A 12,156-nucleotide genomic window follows, 5' to 3' on the forward strand; every position below is an offset into this window, starting at 1 on the left:
ATGGATAATATCGGCAAAATGATTGAACAGCAGGCACTAGGTGAACAATCGGTCGATTCTCCAGACAGTAGTGCGCATGCGGTAGTCGCCGGTGGCATGGAGACGCAGGTCGTCCGTATGAGGCTCGTGTCACGCGCCGTGGTGGAAAGGCGTCTTGTAAAACAAGAAGAAGCTGATGGCCCACTGTCCGTTATTGTGCAACCACAAGAGGAGTCCAGAGACTCGGAGCTCCTCAGCCCTGGGAAACTGTCGCCGAACTCCGTCAGCGTGGCAAGTATGATTGATAACAATGACTATCGCACCCTAAACCCAGAGCCCACGTACCAAACCTTAACCTCAGTAAACGGAAGAATGTCTCCTCCCGGGTACAGCCCCAGCTCCTCGTACGCCACGCTTACGCCGCTTCAACCCCTGCCGCCGATATCGACGATGTCGGACAAATTTGCATATGGACATGCCAGTAATGTCACCGGGTCGTTCACTGTCATGCAGAACAATAGCCTCGGCGGAATTGGCCTAGGACTCGGGGTGGGTGTCAATTCCAACACTCCTTACACCATGACGAACATGGGCATGACACCACCGCACAACTACTCATCCCCAGGAATGGGGATGCAACAACAACCCAGTCCCATAAGCCCGCAAAGCACGTACAGCCAAAACGGCCTGCCGTCACCCCAGAAAAGCATGTCGCCTCCTAGTTACGATTCGCCCTACGGCAATCAACGGGACATGGTGACGCGGTTGCACAGCCCACAACAACTGAGTCCACCATCGGCGTCTCTGAACTCTCCTGACGGCACGTTGGTGACTAGTTTTAGTGGTACGACCTTAAACGGACTAGGTTTACAAAACCACCCACCGACGTTAGTGCAAATCGCGCCTCCCCCACGTGACTGTTCGCCTTCGCCCCCAGTTGTTACCCTCCAAACGGCTCCCCCCGTGTCGCAACATCAGCAACAGCAGCAGCAGCAACAGCAGCAGCAGCAGCAACAACAACAGGCCCAACAGACGACGATGCAGATAACCACCAAGAACGCCAGTCCCGGTTCCCTGAGCGTACCGGCCATAGCTGCGGACGTGGAGGAAATTAATACCAAAGAGTTGGCCCAGAGAATAAGCGCCGAACTGAAGAGGTACAGCATACCTCAAGCCATATTCGCCCAAAGAGTATTATGCCGATCCCAAGGCACGCTATCCGATCTCCTAAGGAACCCGAAACCTTGGTCCAAACTGAAATCGGGCAGGGAGACCTTCAGGAGGATGTGGAAATGGTTGCAGGAACCTGAATTCCAAAGGATGTCCGCTCTACGACTTGCAGGTTTGTATTTGTTAAAGTAACCCCTCTAAAGATATAAATTTTTAACTATTGAATACACACAAATTGTACGATTATAAAATTTGTTACAACACAACGTCTACAAGCTAATAATACAACCACTGTTAATTTGGAGTGGGCGAAAATAACGCTCTGCTAGAGAAACCATTAAATTTCACAGGGCTATACGCAATAAAAACAAAAGCCACTACGCTTCGTTTTGACTATTAAATTAAAAAACCTATGGCTTCTTCCTATGTACGAACGTATACACGAATTTTAAAAAGTAAAACAAAAAACGCGATTAATGACACTGGTAGGTAAGTAAAGAGCTTTGTACTTCTCACAGAAAATTTTACTAACACTCTGTTATACAACAAAAACTGTGCTAAATCTGTACTAACCTAGTTACAAAACATATAACAAACCTTTTAGTTTTTTTCTGCTGAGATAATAATAAACAAGTACCATTGCCGTACCAGCATATCCCATTAAGAGGATGAAGCTAACTAACCTTTTATTTATTTAACACCTTTAAACAATAACTTTCATTGTTCCCTACTTTGGATAAATCAATTTTTGTTTAAGTTCGACTACGGACAATTATTTTTCACTGTACTCAACTTCTTGCGACTTGTTTCTAAGTCTTTAAGTTTCCTCTGTTCATCAAATGATATAAGGCAATATTTCAAACTATTGAAAAACATTTTGGTAAAGTTATTCATTTGGAGTAAATACATAAAAAAAACGACTAAAATAACATGCTACTTCGATCGGAATGTGAATATTATTGGCCCGATCGATTGAAAATAAATCGTAAATATTTTGCGCACTTTTACGCTTCGAACTTTTTAAAATTACATGCTTTAATAACATCCCCACTGCAAAACCTGTTAACCACAATTTTTTCACCGTAGAATACCTCCCCAGGAATCTGTTTTGGTATAACACTCGTTTTTTATTCATAATTTAATTTGTCCGAAGTACATTTCCAAGACAATCAAGCAATATGCGGAACTATCCCTTTCTTTTAGATACGCATTTCTGTTCGTATGCCTAATTTTACCTTTAGGATCATATCAGTAATGTATATTTTCGATTTAATTTCGAAAAATTCTGACTGTATTAACAATTCTTGATTCGAAAGGTGGGTAGAAATATATGTTCAAAATCACGATTTCCAGATTCTTATATTATTCGTATAAATTGGTAACTAATTCAAAACGGGCTTGCACAATTATCTTCGTCTATTGAATTTTTTGTTGCTTAACATTTCCAAAAACAATTCATGTAAAACGAGACCTAAATTAAATAAAACTTGGAACACTGTGTATCGATGTGTCCTGGTAATAACCTCGTCCTTCGTTGCCACTTGCTTAATATCGATTTTTCACAAGCTGTAGATTTATGTTAGATGAAGAGAAATATTACACGCGTTTGACATTACCGACCCTTCACACAAATTTTATATAGGGTGTCCGCGAAATATTTATGACGAGGCTCGATATTGACGGAGTTACATAACCTCACAGTTATTTTTATAACAAAAGTCTGAAACCGCAAAGGGTTTTTACTGATTAGGAAATTGTTCATAGCACTTTTATTTCAGGTTTTCAGAAGTTGCAAAAATACAAACCAATAATATTAATCTCATTGGGAAAAAAAACCTCGCATTCAAGAATTTTTTTGCAAATTAATTAAGTAATGTAATAAATTCTGCTTCATTTATACTGTGAAAGAGGTAAATTTTACCCGACTTTAAAAGTGTCTCAAGTATCCAGTCTTTAATGTCACCCTGTTATTTTTTTCAAAAAACCGCAAATAGAAATGTTAATTATCTTTTAAATCCTTTAGAATTTTGGAATTTGGATGACTATTTTTTCGTAGATGCGATTTATTACCAGTAACAAGTGTACAACCTGAAACAATTGTTAACTGTGATAAAAAATTTAAAAAACTCCCTTAACATACCGACATGGTTGAATAAAAAGGAATGCCTTAAAAAAACTAAACCCAACTGCAAATGGTCATTATTAAATATCAAACTTAACAAACAGCCAGTTTTTTCGTAAAAACAACGCATTTCTTTCGAATGGAATATTGAATTTTATCCCTCGCTACATATTTTGATGCGGGCGACAAACGCGGGTTAAAAAAAAATCAGGTTAAGCGGGAATAGTCCGAATAGGATATACCTACGATAATATAATGCAAATGTGGAAGATTCAACTCTGTCCGCGGAGTGCGAAGGTGAATCATCAGACAATTATCGATTTTTCCCTACTTTCAAGTTTCACAGGGGGTTGTTAAGCGAGAGAGAGGGCGATATCTATGTAGCGCGTGTTATTCCATTCGTCTACCCTTGTAATCTAAACTACCCCGCTTTATCAGTCCAGCGCAGCGCATTTAGATATAAAAAATGAATTAGTTAGTTGACTTATGCTTTGTACGATGACGAGCAAACACTGGTTTTGTAGGTACGCATCGGCCGTAGCCGTTACCTGCGTAAAAAAATACATGGGGCTACTAAATTTATGTACGTTAGACGTCTCGTCTATTTTCCTTTTAAAATTAAACAATATTTCCCGGCAACTGGCTGCTATATCTAGGTCACGAGATGTTACGTAAATTTCGGAGGCAACGGAGATATTAATCGTTTTATAATTAATTACAACTTCTTTATCGAATTTAACGCGTTCGATTAAATTCTAATTAATTGTCATATTAGGTACAACTCGACGCTCGAATTGAAATCCGAAGAGATACGTTCTCGTAACGGGATGTCATTTAAAATTATATTCGCTATCGCCGCTATCGGTTCCAACGTCGACGTACCTTATCGCTCGCCATCAATGTGAATAAACATTATCACCTGTTTAAAGCGCAACATCGTATTTATATGCCTCGATAAATATTTATGAAGTTCGAATTAAATCCACCAAATTGCGTTAAAACAATTATTCGTGGATGAAAAGCTGCGCGCGCATCGCCAAATGGAAAGATCAGTTAAATTGTGTCCCGCTTTGTATATTCTTAAAAACATATCTGCGTCCAAATCGACACCGACTTGGATCCAGTGCTCTTATCCAAAAAAAGCCGTTCTAATTGTGAACATAACTCTTGAGAGTTTCTTCCCTCTCGAAAGTACCTGCTTTTTCGTGAAACCGCGATATTTTCGAGAACCCGTTTCAGCGTGTAGTGTAGCGCTATGTTATCGACATTTTCAGGACGCACTGAAAGCGGTTGTTTGTAAACGTATTGATTTTTCCCTGTGCTCGCGTAATATAAACCTGATGGAGTTTCCACGTACACTCTTAATTATTGTACAACTACCAACATCATAATCTTTCTTTTCCATTATTCATTGCGTTGTTTGAATCGAAACATTGATGAAGTTTAATTGATTAACTGAGCGTGCTCGTCACGTTGGCGACAATGTTCGTGACGATGTCATGACGTCATTGACAAAAACTGCGAATGTCGAAATAGTGGAGACTTTTTTCATCGTTTGTTTCCATATTGCGGCCGAATATCAAGTAAAGCTTTTTATGTGAACAGAAGTTTTGTTGTTGTTTTTAGCTGAACTTTTGTTCAAAATATAAGCGAAGATAAGATAAATGATACAGATAATGAAAATAGAAATAGAAAACTAAAACAAATATTCTTCTTATTAAAACTCTGACTGAAGTAGAGTTAATTGCGAAATCCTAACAACATATTTAACGTAATATTTTGTAATATTGAATTTACTGTATACAATTTATACCGGCTGTCCAAATGCTAATTTATAACAAACTAATAAATGGTGTGCACGCAAACGATAGCAACGTTCTGCACTATAATTTATCAAAACTGTTACAAGTTTGTGATTACAAAAGTAGACCAGCTATCATTTGGTGTTAAATTTATGAAATAGTAAAATTAAATTTGACAGACCTGTAAGGCGTCTAAATTCCAGTCTAAACGTTTTTATAAACACACACCCTTGCACAGTACAAAAGTATCAAAGCAAAAAATTGCTACACTTTCGAATATCACATTTGTTTTCCTTCAAACCACCACTTCTTTGTGTGTTTATAACAACGCAATTTATGCTCGGCATATTTTTTTTTTGGGTCTACCCAAATTGTGACAAAAGTTAATTGGCATTTGGACTGATATTTTTTGTAGTTGTTGACTTCTCTCTTGTTTCATTGCAGACTGCCAGACGCGCAATGTAAACGTGAGGGCAGTCAACTCCAAACGAAGAAACTCATCCACCTCTTCGTGCTTGTGAGTTTTAACTGTCTGTCTGTATCGATGTTCTCGCGAGATAAAATTTGCATGATTGATGTTTATTTATTAATACTTTTTAATTTCTCGCTGACCGATGCATGATTATAAAACAGAGGGCGTCAGCGCCTTTCCTCGAAATCATTTTAAGTCGCAATGGACTTAAATTTCCCGCGGAGAAACCTTTTGGAGATGCGCATGCATTAAAAACATAACCTAAGAAATAGATCATCCCCGTTTCACATGGTAACCTGTAGAAACGTACATACTGTAGCTGTTCATGTCATCTCACGAGACTAAAATCACAACGTACTTAAAATAGTTCATGTGAACTGTGAAACTATTTTTTTTATATTTTTCAAGTTAATTTGTATACAGCGGTTTCACGTAAGGATCTTCCCCATTATCTTTTTTGATTTTAGTGACAGTTTTAGAACATTTTCTTACGATCTCAAATAAATAAATAGAAACAAATGAGTGCAGTGTTTTATATATCCGAAATTTATATTTAATTATTTTTTATTGAGATCGCAAGTAAAATTTCGTTAGGCTTTGGTCGGTATCGCTCTCTCCTAGGTAGAGGCAACAAAGATAAGGGGGTAGTATGTTACGTGAATACCCTTGAACACGGTGCGGTCTCAATATAGCACATAGTCGTCTTCACAGGTAAAGCTTATATTTTTCAAATCTGTGAGATATAACCGTTGAATGTTTACGTTAATTTTGACATTGTATTTACTGTAAACAGGAATACGAACAATATTATTTAAATGTATTCAAATATTAATTACAAATTTGTACAAACAAAGAAAACAGTAAGAAATGTATAACTCTGATAATCAAATAATCTAACATTTAATAATGTGATGAAAAATATTCTGTAACAGATACACTTTTTAGAAACGATATAATTATCAAAGCCAACTGTTTTAAACTTAGAGAAATGCCTTTGCCCACTTTCATTTCAATTTTTTCTGGGACGCCGTACATATCAAGGTGCATTTTTACTATCAAAATACAGTTATCGAAAAAATGTAAAAAAAACTGAAGCTCTAAGAGGAAAAAATCCCACATACACTTTTTCGATAGCTGGTGCATCTGACACACTTCTTATTTATACTATTTATTCTCCACTAACAACTTTTTTTATTTTGCAGCTGCTCAGATACCCCAGCGAGGCAGTGAGTATAAATTTTTAGTTATTCCCCTTGTCGTAATCGCTGCTGATAATATTTTTAATCTAAAAGTGGTGTCGGATAAGCAAATATAACTTAATTTTTCGTTGCGTGGCCTATTTACCCGTACAAAAATTATATGTATGCGTATCTTTCCCACTGCTGGAGTCGTTGAAAAGCACGGCCTGTGAGAAACTGCGTAGACGCCTCGGTACGGAACGTCGTTTTTAATATTTGTTGTTGCTTATCTAATTTGAATAATAAAGGCTTTTGGCAATTATGGTACAATATCAGAGAGAGAATTGCGCAGATGTCCTGGGCCTTTGTTAGCAAAGGGTCCCTTGTAGGTCATGTTATATTGTGACCTGTACTCGCCTCAAGGCTTGGAACGACGTACCAGATTACAAGACTTTAAATTCTGCGAGCGGGTATAGTTTTCATTAGAATTAAATCTCGTAATTGTATAAAACATATATTTGCTTATTCATATCACGCGAGTATAATTTTAATGAATCTTTCGAATAGCTCTATTCAACTATGGCTGGTCTAAAGTAATTTTTTGTTAAGAACTATCGTTCCTCCAAATGTAACAGTTCAATTATAACCTAAACTGATCTAACGCCATCCTTGAGTGATCTATACATGTCTTTTAAACTTTTTCGATTCCGTTATTAATAGATATGTTAGCATGCCTAACTGTTACAGGTTGCAAACGGAAAGAGGACCCTTCGAACAACTCGGAGCAGCTTCCTACCCCCAAGAAGCCGAGATTGGTTTTCACAGACCTCCAGCGTCGTACTCTTCAGGCTATTTTTAAGGTTAGTGGAAAAAACACCAAACGATCGTACCGAGCCCTAATTCGTTACCGTTCGTAGGAAACCAAGAGGCCATCCAAGGAGATGCAGGTCACCATTGCGAGGCAACTAGGTTTAGAACCCACGACAGTAGGAAATTTCTTCATGAATGCAAGAAGAAGATCTATGGATAAGTGGAAGGACGAGGATCCCAAGGCAACAGCGCAGGCGTTGAGTCACCAGCAAATGTCGCCCGGTATGGACCACGACGAGTTGGATCAGGATGGAGATATGGACAATGATATGGACGATCACGATGATGTCTTGTGACATGCGTTTCGTGATCGACATTTGTTATTGCTGTGACACTTTGAGTGACGCGTTCATATAGAACAATTAGTTATAGTGTAGATTCACCAACTAATTGTGTATTTGACCTACAGAGTTTGGTTTTTTACGTTTCTTTTCAACCAGCATCACCAAAGTTAATTTTTAAGACAATCTATACACACCCATTGTTCTGTCTGTCTGTTTTCTTTAACTCCCAAATAGTCTCAGATGGCAAGGTGAAAATTTTGAATTTTTGATAAACTTTCAAATCCTGACTAACAGAACAAGCAATGTCTACAATACTCAGCTCAACATTTCACGTAAGTTGCAACAGCTTTGGGTGTGTTAAAATAGCGTACGCTACAGAATTATTTATTTAATCTATGTTTGTAAATCGAAATACTATTAGACAGTGTTTATAAAAGTGTAGATTTTTTATCACCAGCAGTACAAAATTTTTATCACATTGAAAGAGCTTCCGATTGTTGTTTTGTAAACTGATTTTTCCAAATTTCCAAAATACGGTCTCCGTTAAATTACGTTCATACTTCTTTACATTCCTACGTTTAAGATTTTAATTAAGTTTCAGAATGTTAGAGAATTCAGTTTAAGAGACAATCAAATTTAGTAAATAAATGTTGGTGATTCAGTACTTCATTTAATAGTAAGAACTACAAGAAGGCCATACTGAAAGATACAAGAAGTGTTCTGAATATACACTGAGACCAAAAAGAGACCTGCTCTATATTATTTCGTTGGATTTTGATTAAAATGGGTTTTTCTAACCATGTTGCCATCACCAAGGGTTTGCTCCTGATGATGCCGATATAAGAGAAATTGATTTTTGTCACATTGATAAGTAGTTACCTGGAGTTATATCAAAGTTTTAATCAAATGTTCTTGTATGCATATATTCAATTAAATGTATCTCTTTTACAGCAATAGAGCTATATATTTTATTTGGTAGTTTCCAGGTATATTACCAGACAAACTATCATCAATTTTTCGTCAAGATTCAGGACACAGAAAGTAAATCTGGAGATCTTAAAGAGGATCTTACGTATTTAATTAAATTATTTGACATTAAAAATGTACCTTTAGTTTTGTTGTCTAGTCACGAAATTATTTTATTTTAAGATGTAAATAGTTGTTATTCGCCATAATTAATTTATTATATTTATTAAATCAGTATGTGAGAATATTTTTGTTTAATTAGCTTAGCTATTTAATAATTTATATTGTTCTAGAGTATTTAGATTAGTATTAATTATTAATGTGATTTTTTTATCTAAGACCTGAATGTCACGATGTTTGTTTTTATATACAGGTCAAATACGAATTGAATTTCTACACAAAAATTTGTAAAATATCAATACGCTATATATTTTGGTAAAAAATCTAAAGTTTATATTTTAGCACAAATAAAACAATCTGTATTCAAGTACGGATAGATAATGTACAAAACAGAATTTCCATTTTTGTGTTTTCGTGTGAGAAAGTAGCTGAAACTTCATGTCCGTTCTGCCATGTCAAAAAAGAGGGGGGACAAATGGAATATTTTTTTGTATCATTTCTTGTAACATACTTTTGTATAAAATTATTAAAAAGTAATAACAATACTGAACCCGATTGTAGCATTGTTATTACTTTTCCTTTGTGTTGGAAGTCTGTGACAGTGAAAATAGGACATATTTAATAAATAGTACTGTTAAAAATCTATGTAAATATTACGGGAAAAAGTATTTATAAAATAGGATTGTTGGGATCACTTTTGCTATAAAAAGAAAGAACATTATGTAACTTTTGACTCTTACATGGAATCATTGGCTTTGTTTAATTTTTATAACAGAATTGTAAGTGTAAGCTCTATCATAGCTACCTTTTGTTACCTATTTTTGTTTTTTTTTGACTTATTTTTTAGAAAGAAAAACCCTTCGTGGCATTTTTAGGGTCACGAGATGCCTTAATATAACATGTTAACTGTTGTATAAATCTAGTCAGCACTTATCAAACGTGTTCCTTTCCGTTAACGTTCCTTTCTAGTCCTTTATTATTTCATTCACACCAATCGCCATACACTCCGGCGACATTCAACTGCCCAACCACTTCGAATTGCCGTAGAACATTTTCCAGTTTTTTTTTTGAGCGCTGATTTTTGCGATGCCGGACGATGACTATGTTTCATGCCGCCAAAGTGGTTGGAAACTGAATGTGGACATTCGTGTATGTAGAATAAGATTATAATACTCTGTAGAGGGCTGCCGCTTGGTGTCTCCATAGATATCGATTTTTTTACGAAGACATGACACTGGGGAATCGAGAGCTCGATCTGAGGCGGGTAGCTGTGTTTCATTTGTATCGTGCAATTTTTTTTTCGACTTTATGCAGCAACCGCGTTAAGTGTGTACTATAAATTTTTGCACAGCGAGCACTCTTCAACAATCGGTTCTTGACATGAAATTAGTTTTTTTTAATTGAAAAGGTGCCATATCTTTTACGCATTTTGAACATATTTCACCTGGACGCGGAATTTTAAAACATACAGTATAACGTGTACAAACTCCCCTTCATACACTGACCGTATAGGGTAACTCTAAACGCATTTTATTTGAGTAACGTTAATTTTTTTATTAAATCAAAGCTGGCTTTGAGTTATCTTGTACGATTCGAATAATTTGCCGAGATCTAGTTTTTATAGTAGAGTACTGCTATTGATTTATTGAAAATTGTTAAAAATGCCGTAAAACATGTAAAATATCGGTCAACCGACTCTTAATAGAAATACTTTATACTGCTAAGTAAGTTTTTCACAAATCATGATTGGTCATAACCAACCGGTATATTTTTTAGTGCAATAGTTAAAACGTGTAAAAATGGCAATACCATATCCCATCAGTGTACTCGTGGTTTCACGAAATTACACGATTCTGTAGAAATATAGCGTTGATTAAAGAAACATTTAAAGTAACTCTGTGTAGTTTTATTTTAGATCGGCACTTGAGAGCCGAACGCCAGAAAGGGATGAAAAATAGGGCGATCCTCTCGAACGGGATCTGAGTAATGCAGGGTCTACCTTAACAACGCCCATTTACTGTAAAGGATAACGGAATCCTTCATCCAAGCGCGCAAGCGCGAACGGAGATGAAGGATCTTTGGAAATAGGGATATTGCGCCGTATTTATCTCATTTACGTATATTCGACAGCATAAAGTATTGTAACTCAGATTTGAGACGACAGACAAGAAAACGTGGTCTTAAGCTAAAATAATGATTCGAAACATCAGTAAAAATGTTTATACAAATATATACTCTACCAAAGATTTATTGCATAGCAATTATAGGTTATCTTAATGCTAAGCAAGAGAAGGCACATTGTATTGCCAATTTGCATACCAAAAATTAAATTTTTTCAGCACCTAAATTGTAGGAAGTAACAGATGGCAACAACTATGAAAAAAAAAAACAAAGGTTATTGCTTAGAGCAATCAAAATATCAAAATCAGATTTGATTGGGATAGATAAGAAAACAAATATGAGCTCGAAACATCGGTAAAAATTTTAATTAGAAGATATACTTCATTGTCAAAGATCTACTGCAACAAAGTGCCAAATAGGAGAATCGGTATATCATCACTTTATATTTGTCTATCATTTATGTGTGTTATTCTTCGAATAGAATTCGGCACGCCAAACTGCAGACAGTAAGCTGTTTTCGGCAGTGGAAAAAAATAATTTTCTAGGATTTGCGTTGCGATTCTGCCAACAGATGGCACGAGAACGTTTCTTAGAGAGAAAAAGCTACGTTAGCCTTTAAATTTTATCCGGGGAATGGAAAATAGGGGTGTTCCAAGTATTCCTAATCGCATTCGTAAATGCGAATTATTTCATTAGATCTTATTTCCGACTAAATGCGAATAAGTTAATAAATAAGGAGATTCGTAAGATGTGTCGTTAAAAAAAAAAAAATAATTATTTAATTATTTTGAAACAAATGTGTATTTTAACAAAAATTTGAAACTGGCGATATAAATAACCAAAATACGTTTTTCCTTTTGATTGTTGTTAATTTTATGTTGTGATTTATTTTCCCGTTTTAAATCACAAATCATTTATTTTAGTTATGTTAATAATTAAGATTTTTAAAGATTGTAACTAGATTTTTCGCACTGAGGAAACCAACCTATTGAATATGTAACTCATTATTTTCGGGGGGATTGTAAAGGGTATGACAATATAATTATTTTCCAGTAGTTGGATAAAAAGTGGG

The 12,156-nt window shown here is 35.9% G+C and overlaps 1 protein-coding gene across 1 annotated transcript; it reads left to right on the forward strand.

Moving 5' to 3' along the window:
- On the forward strand, positions 1 to 7,918 carry LOC108907412 (homeobox protein onecut). Its single transcript, XM_018711080.1, has 4 exons — positions 1 to 1,321; positions 6,748 to 6,771; positions 7,453 to 7,583; positions 7,641 to 7,918. The coding sequence occupies exons 1-4, from the start codon at positions 1 to 3 to the stop codon at positions 7,887 to 7,889; spliced, it is 1,725 nt and encodes a 574-aa protein (XP_018566596.1). The 3' UTR covers positions 7,890 to 7,918.
- The last annotated feature ends 4,238 nt before the right edge of the window (positions 7,919 to 12,156 follow it).

The sequence above is a fragment of the Anoplophora glabripennis genome, unplaced genomic scaffold (genome assembly GCF_000390285.2).
Source record: "Anoplophora glabripennis isolate ALB-LARVAE unplaced genomic scaffold, Agla_2.0 scaffold5, whole genome shotgun sequence".
In the NCBI taxonomy this organism is placed as follows: Eukaryota; Metazoa; Arthropoda; class Insecta; order Coleoptera; family Cerambycidae; genus Anoplophora; species Anoplophora glabripennis.

Coding starts and splice junctions, on each gene's coding strand:
- LOC108907412 (XM_018711080.1), top strand. CDS start 1: ATGGATAATATCGGCAAAATGATTGAACAGCAGGCACTAGGTGAACAA. Junction 1,322..6,747: donor GTCCGCTCTACGACTTGCAG/GTTTGTATTTGT, acceptor TTTATTTTGCAG/CTGCTCAGATACCCCAGCGA. Junction 7,584..7,640: donor CTCTTCAGGCTATTTTTAAG/GTTAGTGGAAAA, acceptor TACCGTTCGTAG/GAAACCAAGAGGCCATCCAA.